The following is a 17,441-nucleotide window of genomic DNA, read 5'->3' as shown; positions in this document are numbered from 1 at the left end:
TGTTACGACTTTCATCGATAATTTCTTACCGCTCTAAAAGAAAATGTGTTACGACTTTCGGTAAATCAGTATTTTCATTTCACTTTACTTTTTTTTTTGCCACGCATTCCAAGAATTATGTATATACAAATAATAGTAAAATTTAATATATGGAAAAAATATATATCAAAACAATGTATGAGATCAACGTGTGTGAGAGGAGTGGACAAGTGAGCAGATGATCAACGTGTGTGAGAGTAATAGACAAGTGGTAGACCGTCGACGTGGTGACTCATGCCACACATTAGCATTGTAAACTCAGTCACACGTTAGCTTAGCAACCTGACCTTCTCTGGCTAGGCCAAAAAATGTGGGACTTATGTCTGTAATTTCAAAATATATGTCTCATGTTGCTCTACGGATTTCATAAGTTGCCACATTTCTACCATAGGTGATAGGACTATGTGCACTTGAAGCTTTGTGTGTCGGCATATAAATACCCTAGATCTAGAATAGAAGAATGAAGGGAATTGAGTAGAACTATGTACAATGAATAAAGATATGTGGACGATGATTTCGAGATTGAAGACAATGGGGTCTGAGTTTAAGAAAATTGGAGGGTATTAAGTAGACATGCACGCAGGGACTTCTGCAAGCTCCATACTTAAAAGTGCCAGCTTGAATTACAGTGCATTCTCTTGGTTCCAACAGCAATGCTACTACTACATGTTTGATATTGGATCCGAACAAGATTTCCAACATTTATGCATTTACGAGGTAGTTCCACATGTATGTGTTTGTCTTGTCGCACAAAAATGCACCGGAGAACTCACTCCAGATCCAATTTAGAGGCACAACATTAGTCATATTCCGAGGAGAATGCTAGAGTTCACAAAATCATCCCCAAACAATAATGAATATTTTAAATGCATAGTTGACAAGGAATATGTATTAAAAATGAAGTGTGCACATTTACACGACAAATTAAGTAGCATAATTTGATATTCATGAACCATTTGGGGATCCTAAAATTTACTCATTCTGAATGCAATTTAGAAGTAATTGATCAAATCCGTAACATTAATAGAAATCATATGTTGCTTAAAGTCAATCGAAATTAGAAGCTCTGCTTGGGTTAAATCGTTGTGGGCTGCAGCCAAGCATAAATCGTTCCTACATGTATACAAAAAAAATGCCCGAGGGATATAATTGTGCACAACAAATTTGTTGAGATGTCATGTGTTGGGGTTTAATTAAAATATATAATTTTTGTTAAAACTCACTGCATCAATTGTGATGTCATCATATACAAATTTTTTGTACATCTAACACTACCGAAGAAAATTTAACATCACAAGGAGCATTTAACATTGTAATTATTACCTAAAAGGATTCCTCTTCGATCCTTACATAAACAAAGAAGGAACTACCTGTTCCAATACTTCTTAGTTATATGTCTTTTGATTTTCAAAAAATCAAAACAATCGATATTTGATTAAATATTAAAATATATTTATTATTTTGATAAATAAAAGATAAATTAAATATGCATTCAAGTGATATAATTTTTTAATCGTTTAAAATTATATTGTATATATACATTTCAGTTAAAATATAATTTATTTTACTAGGTAATAGTCAAAAGGGATGGAGAACATAAAGTTATTACTCCCTCTGTTTTTTTTATATGACGATTTGACTTTTGGCACACACTTTTAAGTGCTTTAACCGGGTAGTTAAAAATATTATTTTTTGAATTTTTTTTTCTAAATAAAAATTTTGATTATATACTATTATTCAGAAAAGGAAATTTTAAAAAATAATATTTTTAACTACCCGGTCAAAGTGTCACAAGTCAAAGCGTCATATAAAAAAACAGAACAAGGTTGAATAAGTTATTTTAGTATTCATGGACCTGTACACGAGAAACTAAAATGTTCAGTTAAAGAAAAAAAGGTCAAAGAAGGTATTGTGCTGTGGTAAGAAATTAAGGTGGAAAACACGGAGCCACGAAACATGAATGAAACAGCGATCCAGGGAGACAAAATGAGATCGGTTTGAACAAACACGGTGGACTCTAGCATGTTGTTAACTTACCATTTGGCTTTAGTCTTTGCCGTCACTTAACTGTGTCTTTATTTTATGTTTCTGTTTGAATTACTCGGCATAGATGCGTAATTAGTTGCGAGCGACCTTTCCATGCACATATAAACTTGTCGAATGAAATATATTTAAGCTTGTATAATAAATCACACAAACTATGATTTTTTGACAATTTAGGTTTAACCGTCTTACAAACAAATATTTATATTTTAATATTTTCTGGATGAGCGATAGTCAAATCCGGATGTCCGATAATACATAGGATAAAATTCTCTGATAGTATCCGTTAATTCAGGTTTAACCGTATACACAGTTACAGGCAGAACCGGACGCACATGCATAAATAGTGATGCATGCATAGTTGTTGAGGGGCCAAGGAAGGAAGTGTGGTGAAGCTCTTGAAACGCTTGGTTTGTATAGAATATATACAAGAGGTGAGAGGACTGGTGATAGAAAATATCAGTAGACAAGGGGAGTCCACTGGAGACGTGGACCGAAACGTTTCTCTCCATAGACTGTCTCGTCTCATCACAAACTTAACACCAGAACTACTCTCTTTCACCACCTTTATTTAATGCCACAACCCTGCTTCGCTCTAGCTTCTTCTATCTTCTTATCTATCACTTGCTACGACTGAGATTGCTCGGTTAAATCTCCTTCAATCAAACTCATATAAATATACTCCTTTCTAGTTATCACATTCATATGCACTTCTAGTACAACCTATCCATATAACTACCTGGTCAAGCAATCATCATCATCATCATTAGAATCATGTACTCTGTTGCATCTCTTCTCATCTTTATCTTCCTCTGCATGCATGCCTGTATCGCTCGCCATCTTCCGCTTTTCGATAAGGATTTCCCCCAACAAATTTTTCCAGCCAAGGTAAGTCTCTATATATTTTTCTCTGGTATTCTTATATGTTAAATGTTAATTAGTTAGGGCGGGGTTGATATTTTAACGTGAGAATTATCGTTCTGCACTTTTAAGAAAATGTGAGAATATGCAATTTTTCAGAATGCAGAAGAGTCAATCTCACTGTCTCACGCTAAAAATGAGTACAAATTTCAAGGTTTTAGAATTGTGAATTTTATTAGTAAAGTTGATTTTCATGAAAAGCTCCGGTAGAACCAGCAGTATTTTAATATTTGAAGATCATAAAAATTTGTTTATATTATATAGAATATATATAGATCTCAAAAAAATGATGGCTATGTACACAAATACTTATACTTACCACGACAATTGACAAATATGTTTACATCTGGTGATTTATGTTTCTATTGGGATTTTTTTTCCCAGATGGCTAAGGTTGTCAACTTTAAGATGAATCAAGACGAAGATACAAATGCAAACAAGAGCCTGGTTGAGAAAAGTGTTCATAATGCCGACGAGGACAGTGCAGACATTCCAGACGCAGCAAAGGAAACTGATACTTCTCAGCAGGAAAAAACTCATGAAGATCACAGAGGTGTTATTTCAAACAAGTCTACTCTAGTTTCAGTGTCATGGCACTTGCAACCAAAGCACCAGCACACAAATCCTGTTTATTTCTCCGACTATTCCAGACCAATGACACGTCCTCCATCTCACAATTAAGCAGCCAACTCAAAGTTCTCAGAACTTTTATTAGACTCTCAACTCAAAAAATCACACCGATGATTAGATCTCCAGCACCGGTTCATATAAAGATCCAGCACTCTAGCTTTTAGCACGAAAATACTTGTATTTTGTAGGTTCAATCAATATTAATATACATTATCATAACAAAGGGAGCCATGAAACTTGCTAATTATACTATGACCAGAATTCATGATTATTGTGATATTATTTGCAATAATTCATAAGAGTATTATTGTGTTATCCTATGACGAAACATTAATAGGGATGTAATTAACATGCAGGGAGTGAGATTGATGTGTCACTGTCCGAAAAAAGGATTGATGAGTCAATGTCATCCCCCAACAGGATTGATCAGCCAACCTCTCAAAATGCAAAACAACTTCTGGCAGAGGTAATTAGTTGATCATTAAGTAACTAATCACCGAGTACTTATAAGTTAGTACTCTGAACAGGGGGCAGTGGGAGAATTGTGACTGGTAAAATGTCTCTTTCAGTGTCTCCAAACAGAGTATGAAAAGGCCAAAAGATCCGTGTGCATTATATGTGTATGCTCATGTTTATGCACTAAATAGTTCTGGTCCCATGTATATGCAGCTAAATATACAGTACTCATATAGTGATTCCTACAGCGCTTCCCATCAAGTTGTCGTCTCCACTTTTTGCAACATGCAATATGTTATAACTGAAACTTAGTTAGGCAGTGTATGATGCTCGAAGAGCAGGGTATGCGGAAAATAAGACGTACACAGACCTTGCCTCTACTCCGTGGAGTGGAGAGTCAGTTCCCCTAAGAATATATATTCAAAAATAATAAGTATTCCTGCTAATTAAAGAAAATATTCCAACTGGTAATTAGGAACTCAATGGTCATAAAGCAAAACTGTCATTTAGTTTATCAGTTCTTATAGTACATGTATATGCTGAAATAGTCTTGTAAACAGTAAAGTTTCAAGAAAGAAGCTTAACATGTAATCGATGAGTATCATGTAGGGCTCAAAATCGCGAAGACCATACGAGGAAGAGGAGGCTCTAAATGAGGGAGTGGAGGAAAGGCTTGTGGTTCTGGAGAAGGATTATAGCCCACCACAGCGGAAAACACCAATTCACAACAAATAAATCTCTCCTCTGGAACTATATATGCATTCATAGATTTGAATGCTGTTGTGATACTTATCTAATATATTAGTACATGATTGCATATTCAAGATGGTAGATTAATGTAATATAGTGGTGAGTACTGAGTATCTGTAATATATATATCCAGAATGCAGAAGCTGACTTGCTAAATAAATGAGAAGAGCACTATTTCTAATTATTTGATAAACTGATACCAAACTTTTGCTTTAACAATTCTACTAGTTCATAACTTATCCCTATCGTTATTTTTCAAATTCTGCAGATGTATGTAGATTTTAGAAGAATAATGGTTAACTAGTTTGAGTATGAGTTGAAGAAGACGCAGCGTGACAACTAGTTTTATACATTCGTGGAAGCATTTTAAACTGGGCTAGGCCCTAAAATCATGTGCTTAATCAAAGCACATCCTTTTATACCAGGAACAAAAGAGAAAGCTTTTTGGGCTTTCTAATTTTAAATGGGCTTAGGAATTAGGATCGTAAGAGCATCTCCAAGGGTGTTATGTATAGTTGTTAGTTATAATATAATATATAGATAATAATTTAAAATTATAGCTAATAGGTTCTATGTTAACTCCAATGATGTTATGTATAATCATATTATCTAAAATTATGCATAATTCATTTAGAGGTCTTCCAAATCTAGCTACCCCAATTTTAGTTATTCATATTTTTTTGCTAAGAGGTAATGGTTGGAGTGTTTCACATTTTACACATCCTCTAAACATGCCAACTAGATGACACATAAATGCCAAATGGATGATATAGCTAAAAAGTCTCTACCCTTGGAGATGCTATAACAAGGTTACGAATAGATTTCCAGCTAATGAATTTGTACAAAAGGCATACACGATGACAAACGAGATCGGCAAGCATGATATATATATATATATGTATAATCCTAATTCCTGAATACAAAGGATGTGCCAAATTACAGGTTCTGCCCTTACTCTACAAAAAAAATATACACGTCTGGGGACTTCAGCGTAATTGCACAAGCAGACTGGACCATCCAAACCAAAACGGGTCCTTACCCGGAACATTTAACAGTGTATTGCTGAATGATTTTCCGGATTATCCGAACTTGGGCGGGTCAGTACGTTTTTCAGTTTTGACAATCCATGATTTCAGCGGTCAGTTACCACGTTCATTTCAAAATTGTGCACAACTGTGATCCCGCTTCCAAACGCGACCTCGCTTTCTCCTCATTCCGACCACTCCGAGCTTATTGACCATGGATAATAGCACTCCTCAAGTTGCTGAAGATACTAGCACTTCTCGGCAATGGTGATAAGCAGGCCAGGAGACAGATGTATACTGTTGTTGGTGACATTATGAGCAAGTCTTATACAACAAGCAATATAGGGAACGCCATTTTATACGAGTGCATCTGTTGTGTTTCAATTATGTTTTTAGGAAAGGGCATGGTTGGTCATTTTGCATATCCTTTATCAGTTACGGAACCCATGATTTCAGCCACCATTTCTTCCTTCGATTTCAAATTTCAGAAACCGGTGACCTTCATCCGAATTCTGATCGTAATTCTACCATAAAACGATTGCTGGCATCAATTTTTACATATCAGGAACCATGGATAATGGTCAGTTCTTCTGTATAATGTTTCATTATGTGATAGTGGTGGTGCGTTTTGTTTTAGTTTTTTAGACTCTGTTGTAACTGGTGGTTCTATTTTTTAATAGTTTCTGATAGGATCCGAAAACTGCTGGATGATCCGGGGAAATTTTTGAAAATATTAGACAGTTATTTCGAGCCATGATTTCAGGCACGAATTCCTCCTTGAATTTCAAATCGCAGTGAATCAGTGACATTGATCGTGAACAGTAAAACTGTCGGCATCATCGTGAAAATTGTGGCTTATTTCTGCACTTCATCCACCAGGTGTGTACATAATTCCATTTTTCAATAGTTTTTAAATCATTTTTATTAGTATATACTTTTTTCTCTTTTAGTTTTAGTTTTAGTTGATTGTTAATTGCAATTGTAATTAGTTTGGGGCAAAGGTGTGCCATATTTTCATACATGGTTTTATTATTGATTTTGTACTAAATAATGACTCACATAGAATAGCTTAGTGTGTGTAGAATTGTGCTGCAATTTCGGGAGATAATTGTGTGATAATTGAGCACTGAAATTAATATTGCTGAAATTAATAGTTTCTCGAAAAGTGCCAATGATGTTCATGTTGCCCGGGCCTCTTCATTAGCTGTATCCTTGAACGGTATGCATAATGTGTTGTATGGCGTTTAACCCGTCGAGAGGTCCTACAATTACTACTGATATAATGCTGCTTACCAAAACGAACATTAATTTTGATTACATTGCTCCCCAGTTCAAACTCTAATGCTTTTGACATGTCTAACATTTGAATATCGAATCGTATATTTGTGAGCATCTGCAATATGTATTAATGTGATGGATAATCCAGAAAATTCAAATCCAAATAAACCGGGTGAGTTTTACATTCTTGATCCGTAATCGTGTTGTTTGGATGATTGATTTGGTTATGATTTATAATGTTTTGTACTGTTGTGCTAGGTTATAAAAGTCCATCTGTCCTTAAATTTTTCTCCTCCTTCACGCAAATATTGTAATGGACGTTAACGATATCATTTAGTCTAAGTGGCAGGTTCAAATCTGCGCCAAGGTATGCTGCATGCTATAAAATCAGGTATCATGTAAAAACATTAATAGAACATGACCCAAAAATATACTAACTGACCATTCATATCCTCTTCTGGCTAGACTCCATTGAAGAAGCTCTAACTGGAGTGCCGGAAGACAGTAGTTTGGTTGCTTTCATAGTCAACCTCTTCTCCTGTGCATCTAAATATTCACATGGAAGCTCTGTGATCTTTAGCAAGATTAATGACAACTACATCTCCTTCACCAACAGCAAAGGTACTGAAAAACTCGCTCAAACCAAATACTTTCTTGCAGCTTTTGTAGTACGAGAATTTAAACTCCCTCTACCCACAAACAGCAGTGATGATTCTAAATAGCTGTGAACCGAAGTGTTTGCAGGCCATCACTGATGGAACCTGTTATATGGTTGTGTCAGAGATGCCCATTCTGTTATCATACATTTAATAAAAACCTATGTAGAACAGATTAAATTTGATGTTACTACAACTACTATCATAGAAAAGTAGAAACAGGTAAAGATTGAACGATTAAAGTATTTATTTATAACTTTAATACTCTTATATCCCTAAAATTAAGCAGGCGAGGGAAAAGAATGAATACATGGCATTATCATATATTTACCGGTCTTTTATTTTGACATGTTTGATCCAAGTTGTCAAAACACCCCAAACCATACTAATGCTGTGTCAACAGGCAAAGACTTATCAATTCCGACATGATTACTATTTGGCGGAATGAAGTGTGCTTAATATGTTTACTCTATGCCTTATTACTTATCACAGATTTTGGCGACTTTTTTGTTACAGTGCATATTAAATGATCAATGAACTCATAGGATATTTTGACAGGAAAACCCATGTCATATGCAAGGGCGGCCTTAGTATTTTTTGCATAATGATCAATGAACTCATAGGATGAGTATTTTTTGCACCTCATTACTTAGCTAAAAGTGTTTCTGTCAGGAATTTGTCACTAAATAAACCAGGTTAGATTGGATTTAAGTTAACCAAATACTCATCTCAATAAATGAGAACCTTCATTCACAAAGTACCTATTTTTTTCAGTCGTTAGAAGTGGTTTTCTACAATTTTTACATGTCACATTAATTATATTTGGCAACCACTTTGATATAAATTTTACAATTCAGCCTTTTATTTCATAAAAATGGTTATCTATTCTTTCACAAATTTCAAAATCTGTCACCCAGGCCGCAGTGATGTTCCGTAGTCAAAATCATCGCAGAATACACACAAAAGTGATGGTGATTCTCTCATTACAAGGTATTTTATATTAAAAATTAAAATTACTTCACAGCTGTGTGCTGCCTATTGGTATAAAATCTAATGCTTGATAATCTCAGGTGTCTTTGCCATGTTATTAACCATAAGGAGGCTTGAATTTACTATGATAATATTTTGGATAATCTATTCTGTTAGGCAGGTCGTACATTGTGTTGATTTTCTTGGCTTTAGTTTAGTCTCTACATAGTTATGTTGGACACATCACAACACATGAATCTGGTGTTTTTAACTTTGTGCATATATTCAACTTCCTTAATTAGGCTTCTTTCTCCTGTAAATATTAATTGTAGGGTTTTATTGGGACATCACAAAATGGTATGTGCTCTTTGAAATCCTGTGTTCATGGCTTATAGCTGTCCTTGGAAGAGATCTTGCTTGATTTGGCAGTTTCAGTTGAAAGGATATTCAGAACTCCCTCTGCAGTAACCACATGCCGCAAGATGCCTGTTGCAGACTTCTTATATTCAAAGCTCTGAAGGAGAACAAACTTAGTTTCGTACCACTGTTGCGTCCTACTTGGCTTTAATCACTAACAAGCAGCATTCGTAGATGGGTAGAAGTATTGCATATGTCCATATAGTATTATAAAAGTTCCAAGTTGAGGAGCTAGCAAGGTTTCAGAGACGTATTCTGTTTCTGTTGTTACATATTTAGCTAATAAAGTTGTGTAAGTTGATGGTTTTGTGAATTCTGGAGATCCTGCACCTCTTGCAAATGTGAACCAGTATATGTTGGCGATATAGAATATACAATATAGAGATCCTTCCGTGAATATAACTGGTTTTTTATAACTCCTTTGTAGAAACTTTGTTGGCTGTATGAAATCTTTTCTCAGAGTATAATAATTTAAGTCTTAGCAGAGGGGCTTACAATGTTGAAGTGGATGGATATAATACTTTTTACCTTTTTATTAATTTAAAAAAAATTAAAAAATAAAGTGTTTAGGATGATAAAGATTTTGGATCACTTTTAATATTGAGATATATTAATTGTTTTGTTTTCTAAGTGTACACATGACCAAAAAGATATAAAATCAACTTATTCTTAATAAACTAATTCAATAATAAGTAATTAATTATAAGTTATAACTTAAAACTAAATTAAGAATATTAAGAGTCTGATATTAACTTATATTATGAATTAAAAAATATAGTTATTTAAATATTTAGAATACAGAGTATCATCAACTCCACCCACCTTTTTATAAAGTTTTTAATTGAATTAAGTGTATTATATTAAATTTTAAATATTTAGAATACAAAGTTTCATCGACTCCACCCACCTTTTTTATAAAATTTTTAATTGAATTAAGTGTATTATATTAAATTAATTTTGTTTTATTTTATATTTTATTAGTGTTCGAATTATATTTAATCATATATATTCTATTAAAATGAAATTTTTGAGTTTATATTTTTATCTTTTCAAAGTTACAAAACACAAGTCATATTGACCATCCAATATTAATAATGATTATCGTTCAATGTAAAAACTATTAAAAGATATCGGAAAAAGAAAACTTGATTTACTAATTATTAAGATTTTAAAATTTATAAATTTAATATTTACCAGTAATATTAAAAAGATATTATTTATCAACTATCATTAATTAAATCATTTAAATTCATTATTTACTAATTTACTCGCTATTATTATAATCATAAAATTGATATTACTTTTTCGAAGATATTGGCTTAATATATTTGTTTATAATTATAAAAGAATGACAATATTAAATATTCGATTCATATTTAATTTTGATAATTATCCCTAACATATTCGATATGTAATATTCATAAATTTCTGTTTTTCTTAACTATTATTATAGATTTTAATAAATATTTGAATATTAAATCTTAATTTACTAAATCTTCACAAATGAAATGCTTCGTTTTTTTTCATAGAGAAATATCTGATCAAGGATTTTATGTCCCAAACTGCAGGGATGCATAAATGAATAGTTGTCTTCGTTCCAATGTTTCAGTTTTATTTTTTATTCATCATTTGTTTATGTTCGGAGTGAAGTACTCGGTCTCATCAGACCCAATTCAAAAACCAGAGTCTTGATTTTGGTGATGAAAATGTGTATGGAATCATCATTTTGGTCGATAGCTCTGTCAGTCATGATGAAGAGTGTATCAATAATTCAACGAGGATGCATGAAGCGGGTACCTGTATTTTTATATATATATTTTCTTCAAAATATCGTTTAACTGTCTTTTTATGAGAACATGCGATTACAAATTACTGTTTGTTCGACTCGATCGTAGATGCCGTACGACTTTTTATTATTAGATATCACTTCTATTTCAAAATAAAATAAAATAATAAGAGCAAAAAACACTAATGGAAAATAGTTCTATCATGACTAACAATAGGTATTAACATCCCATGCAAGAGATATGACATTCAAACAACACCGTTACAAGAAAAATGATGACTTTTGTTAAGGTGCTCATTTAAATATCAAAAAGTTTGAAACCAGATTTCACTTCAAACATTGCTTCAGAAACATAAATATTTCAAGTTCAGTGGTTTCAATAATTTACTTCACAACCACAGTCATTTTATAAACAATATGCAAGTTCAACCAAACACTTTTATTAATTGTATCGTGCATCCACCGGACAAACTTTGTTGACGAACATGGTTTATATATGCATCGCTAATGTAGCGTCTATTCGATTAAGTAGTTTTGAAACATTGCATATATATATATATATATATATATATATATATATATATATATATATATATATATATATATATATATATATATATATATATATTAAATATCTTGACTTAGTATATGATATAATTTCTTGATTCACATTATAATTTTCTTTACTAGGGATATTTGATTTTATATCAAATATTAGATTTTTAGCTCAAATTATAATAATTATGGTTCGTATCACTCTAAAAAAACTTATAATATTGTATAAAAAATTATTAAAAAATTATTATATCAGTCTATGAATTTAATCTTAAACACGTTACAACTAAAAACACGTAATAATCTATGGTCTTATTTATTGGTTGTCTACTAAAACACAATCAATTCTAAAATATAAAACTACAAACATAACCCGAAGCACCGAGCACGGCAAGATCAGCTAGTAATATATAACAAATCAAATGATCACTTCATTATGGCCCAGCAAGCTTACCGTGTCTCCTACTCCCCAGTCCAATACCAAATAGTAATGGAATAAATCGTGGCCCACCATGCGTGCCACGTCTACACCTGGTTATACATGTTTTTGTTAGATTAAAGCTCTTCCACATTGCCTCAGAAACGAGGGGAACGTAGAAATTACCATCCACGAATTGATTTTTTCCTTGGATTATTTAAGTTTGAATTTTTTATATATTTTATTGAATGTCTATTTCTTAAACAGTACTACAACGTACAGTGCGGCGTTTTCTATTTTCCATTTTCCACGGGAACAATTTAGTATGCGACAAAATAATCCGGGCAGGCATAATTTTTTTTATTTTACTATTATGATTTGATAGATAAATATTTTGGAAAATATTTTTCCTTTCTTATTTATCAGAATTGATCTTCTCACTCATATTTGGAATAGATATTTTTTTATAATTAGACTGGGTAAGAAATTTAAATAGGAGAATAAAATCAGTTAAATTGAATAAATGATATAACATATTAACAAATATGTGAGAGAGATGTTGGCAGTTAATGGAAAACATTGAATTTAGTCGAGTTATTTAAATTATAGAATTTTATTATTAATAAAAAGTTAATGAAACATCTAAAAAATAGAAATGATTACCAACCGAAACCGTAGAGAGAGTTGGCGGTATTCCCAATTCTGAATATAATTATAATTTATTTTATTGCTTCAAAAAAAATTATAATTTATTTTATAGTTTATTGAAAATACGTGTTAAATTATAAATTTATAATTTGCTCCCGTAAAAGCGGAAAGTTGGCCGAACAAAGTTTTCATCTCGAAAAGCTGTAAACTTGCGCATATTGTCATGCCGTTAGATATTTTTGAATTTTCGTAGAATAAAATTCTTCTAAATATAATATATAATCACTTGTGTAAATGTGACATTAAATTTCAATAGAAAAAGTTCTATTTAGTCGGTTGATATCGAATTTTTGTTTAAATTCCTTCTTAGCGCAACTAACACAAATGTACGCAACTTGTCAATGTCAAATTAGTACGTACAACTTATATAATTTGGTTTTTAATTAGAAAGAATATTCAGATTTCTTATCCAATTGGGTATATATATATTTCTTTTGTTATTAATAACATTAATTTTTTTACGGTACCTTTTTTATGTCTTATAAATAAATATATATTTTAATACTTTTCCGGATGATTCAGGTCGAATTCACGGGTCTGGATATAATGTCACCGCAAAATTAAATCCACCACTTAAACTATTTAATCATACTCATGATTTTCGCTAATTTAATCGAACAGCATGTGGTGCATGAGGTTACACGCAAGTGGCACAAATGGGTCATTCCCGCAGTTTCCTTACTATTACACGTTTTCGTATACTATTGTGTTGGTGGAGCCGTAGGGACATATAGTTCCTGAACAAGAATGTCAAAATGTATAGCGTAGGTATGTTAAACTCGAGTCTGTAAGGCAAGTAAATATTTAAAACTTTAGTCGTTTATACAATTATAAAGGCCGTTTGCTGAGCTTAAAATAAGTGTTTTTGGCTTAAAATAAAAAAATATAGTAAAAGTTAGAAACAAGTTAAGACTTATAAATGATTAAAGTGTTTGGAAAATAAGCAGAAACCCTGAAACAAAAGTTAGCATTCCTAATTTTTTATAAGTGTTTCTCGACTTTACACAAACAGTACGAAATAAGTGCTTCTAACTTATAAACCAGGAGTCCGGTTTTTAAGCTGGTAACAAACACCCCCATAATGCGTAAATTTTCTATCTGTAGCACATAGGCTTAGTAGATTATTTCTATATAATTCTTTTAAAAATAATTTATTCGAATAGTATTCGAATTTAGTACGAATTTAGTACAAAACAATGTTGCGGAATCAAGACCGTTCCATATCATACGACACGGGGATTTTGGATGAAAGTAAAATTGTTAGTCCTCAACAAAGATAACGCGAGTTCAGATTTATATGAATACGCAGATACATAATTTTAAGAAATAGAAATAGAGTGATTTTTTTTTAAAAACCACCATTCATTTTATTTTGAATATTTAGAAGTGGATAATTTAAATATGTCAAATGACTTAAGTATGTTATATATAAAAAATAATAATGTTATGTATCTAATTTTTTTTCCTTCACAAAATATAAAATATTTTTTTTCAAATAAATAAATAAATATACTATATTCTCTAAAATTTTGCAAATATACTATATTCTCTAAAATCTTACAAATATACTATCTTTTAGATATTATTTGCAAATATACTACTTTCTCTAATTCATTTTTTAATTTTTTTATTACTTATTCTCCTCCTCTCTCGTCTCACTCTCATTTTCTCCCATTATCTCCCTTTCGAAGAGAAGGCTCGATAATAGAAAATAAGAAATCGAAAAGATATTTACAATGTGTAGAAGATTAATTTAATTCGAGTCCTCTACTTTCGATCAAGGATCAAGCCAAGGCAAATCACAATGCCGAAAATGAAGTCTCCGAGTCTCCGAAAGTCCATGCGTCTTCTCCTTAGAATAGTGCTAGAGGAAAATGAGATCCTGGTTTCGATTCAATTCAGTGATTGATAAATCCGTAAAAAAATGCTTCAAACAACAATTCCTTGACGGATGTTCAGTTTTCCAGTGATCATCTCATGCTCCTTTATATTTTTAACCTTTTTGAAAGTAAACTTTTCAAAACTAACCAGTCTGCGTTCAACTTTTCAAAACTAACCAGTCTAATTTTATTCAACTCGGGTGACCCAAACTAAATCTTAGCCAAAGCATAAGTCGCTCCAGGCGACCCCTGTATGGTGCCTGTGTATAGGGCGACCTCAGTGCTGGTTTTACAAAAGGGAGAGGCACATGGAATGGTACAAGCTCAAGCTATTACGTTTTTTGATTAATTTTTTTTGTAATATTTGAATGAATTTAAGAATACCCACATATTTATAAAATAATACTAACAATATTATAGCAATATTATTTATAAATATTATAAGAATAACATTTGTAAATTCCGATTATAACCATAATATTTGTAAATTCCGATATAACAATATCATTTTACGAATATTTTTTTAAAAAACTATTTTCATTTTTTTTGATTACGTTTATTATGTTAACCGTATTTGTAAATATATTCGAATAGTTAACATTTTTTAAATATTAAATAATAATATTTGTAAAAAAATTCGAATATTTTTAAATTCCGATTATGACAATAATATTTGAAAATTCTGATTATAACAATAATATTTGCAAATTTTGATTATAACAATATTATTTTACAAATATTTTCTTCTTTTTTTTCGATTTCGTTTATTATGTTTACCCTATTTGTAAATATAATTCAAATAGTTAATATTTGTAAATACTAAACAATAATATTTGTAAAAATATTATTGTTATATTTGTAAATTCCGATTATAACAATAATATTTGAAAATACATATTATAACAATAATATTTGTAAATTCTGATTATAACAATATTATTTTACAAATATTTTCTTTTTTGCAAATATTTTCCTCTTTTTTTTGATTTCGTTTATTATATACCCTATTTGTAAATATAATTCGAATATTTAATATTTGTAAATATTAAACAATAATATTGTAAAAAAAAGAATTCAAATATTTGTAAATTCCGATTATAACAATAATATTTGAAAATTCAGATTATAACAATAATATTTATAAATTCTGATTATAACAATATTATTTTACAAATATAATTCTATAAATATTATTCGAATTCTTTTTTACAAATATTATTATTTAATATTTAAAAATATTAACTATTCTAATTATATTTACAAATATGGTTAACATAATAAACAAAATCGGGAAAAAAAATATTTTTGTAAAAAAATATTCGTACGAATGATATTATTATAATCGGAATTTACAAATATTATTATTATAATATTTATAGATAATATTACTATAATATTATTGTTATTATTTTACAAATATGTGGTTATTCTCAAGTAAGATCACATAAAAAAAATAAAATCAGAAAACGTAACATGCAGGCTTTACCATTCCATGCGCCTCCCTCTTTGTAAAATCAGAACCAGCACCGAGGGTCGACCTATACACAGGCGACCCATGCTGAAAAAAACCACACAGTGGTCGTCCATGGCTGGGGCGACCCATGCTTTGATCAAGATTTAGTTTGGGTCGCCCAAGTTGAATAGAATTTAGACTGGTTAGTTTTGAAAAGTTGAACGTAAGTTGATTAGTTTTGAAAACTTTACGTTTAAACTGGTTAGAAATGTAAGAGGTACGGCAGAAGCAAAGCAGTTCATGCCAGCCTAAATAATGTATCAACATAAAACACAGATTAACGTGTGTAAAGGAAAGAAGCTAAAATGATAAGGAAAAAAAGCAAATGCCTAATTCAACGGTCATAGTGCCATTGTATACTCTAATACATAAAGTCACACAAGGCTTAAGTTATACGGAGACCACACTTATTTGGAGTATTGGAGTTCTCCATCTAATTCGTCCATTTTCTTCAATCCAACGGCTTTTCTTGTTGTTTTTAAAGTTTATCTATTACATTTTAATTTATACGTATATTATCTTTATACCGTATAAGAATCAGCATGACGGTATTCTATTCGTACAAATTCTAGTATCATGATTATCTTGTTTTTGTGTCCCTCTTCTTCTCGGTCTAGTTGTCCTTCACTTTTCGATTGTGCTGCAAATGATGAATCAAGAAGAGCCATCAGGTGTGTGGATTTTACATGTCTTCCACATCTAAAAGAGTTCTGCAAAATTATTTTTCTTCAAAAAAGATTCAATTTCAGATTGTCCTACAAGTGTTCTTGGTTGTCTTGTAATCTAAAAAACTCATCTTGGTTGTTCTGAACCACTGAGTCAAAAGGAGACAATGCTCGAATGCCCAATTCCTCAGTTCTGCACTTGATTTCGACCATGAATATTACCACTCTTGCGCTTTGATGTGATTTAGGGGAGAAATTGAAGGAGAATGATTGACTTATAATTGTCTTTGGGTTGCACAAGAAAGCATAATATGGATACATATGTCCTGTTATAAAGCACTATCCCTAATTTAATGTATACGTTTTTGTTTTCTTTTTCTAAAATAAAAAAATTTATCCATCTGTCTTTGAAATCAACCGTTCATCTTATTATAATCCATTGGTGTTGGATATGGTCTCCAAAGACTCTAAACTATGTAGTCTCTAAAGAGCCCAACTCATAAATATAAATGTGCTTTCAAAAGTAGATAATAGATTTCGGAGTTTCAAAAATAAATAATAGATAACACAAGTGTCCTATATCCTGTATAATTCGCATCAAGACAGGGATGCAATGCATAATTAAATATAGAGTTAGGTTGGGTCGGTTTAAAACTAATAGAATCCTAACCCAGTTCATGTTATTCGATTTTTATAATTTTTAACCCAATTAAATTTCAATTTTATTTTTTC

General features: G+C 31.3%; 1 protein-coding gene and 1 long non-coding RNA gene across 2 annotated transcripts; both read left to right on the top strand.

Moving 5' to 3' along the window:
* Positions 1-2,697: 2,697 nt before the first annotated feature.
* LOC108222191 (uncharacterized) lies at positions 2,698-5,029 on the top strand. The gene is made up of 4 exons (XM_017396097.2): positions 2,698-2,970; positions 3,388-3,556; positions 3,990-4,099; positions 4,699-5,029. The coding sequence occupies exons 1-4, from the start codon at positions 2,857-2,859 to the stop codon at positions 4,822-4,824; spliced, it is 519 nt and encodes a 172-aa protein (XP_017251586.1). The 5' UTR covers positions 2,698-2,856; the 3' UTR covers positions 4,825-5,029.
* Positions 5,030-6,396: 1,367 nt separating this feature from the next.
* LOC135152600 (uncharacterized) lies at positions 6,397-8,379 on the top strand. The gene is made up of 4 exons (XR_010291921.1): positions 6,397-6,444; positions 6,545-6,743; positions 7,401-7,509; positions 7,608-8,379. It is a non-coding gene; the product is annotated as an uncharacterized LOC135152600 (long non-coding RNA).
* Positions 8,380-17,441: the final 9,062 nt, after the last annotated feature.

The sequence above is a fragment of the Daucus carota genome, chromosome 5 (assembly GCF_001625215.2).
Source record: "Daucus carota subsp. sativus chromosome 5, DH1 v3.0, whole genome shotgun sequence".
NCBI lineage: Eukaryota > Viridiplantae > Streptophyta > Magnoliopsida > Apiales > Apiaceae > Daucus > Daucus carota.
The sequence above is the reverse complement of the archived record's forward strand: the minus strand, read 5'-3'. Positions and strand labels throughout refer to the sequence as shown.

Bases quoted from the DNA above. Each gene is read 5' to 3' on its own strand.
- LOC108222191 (XM_017396097.2), top strand. From the start codon at position 2,857: ATGTACTCTGTTGCATCTCTTCTCATCTTTATCTTCCTCTGCATGCAT. The intron at 3,557-3,989 runs GTGTTATTTCAA...ATTAACATGCAG, and splicing joins AACTCATGAAGATCACAGAG to GGAGTGAGATTGATGTGTCA. The intron at 4,100-4,698 runs GTAATTAGTTGA...AGTATCATGTAG, and splicing joins CAAAACAACTTCTGGCAGAG to GGCTCAAAATCGCGAAGACC.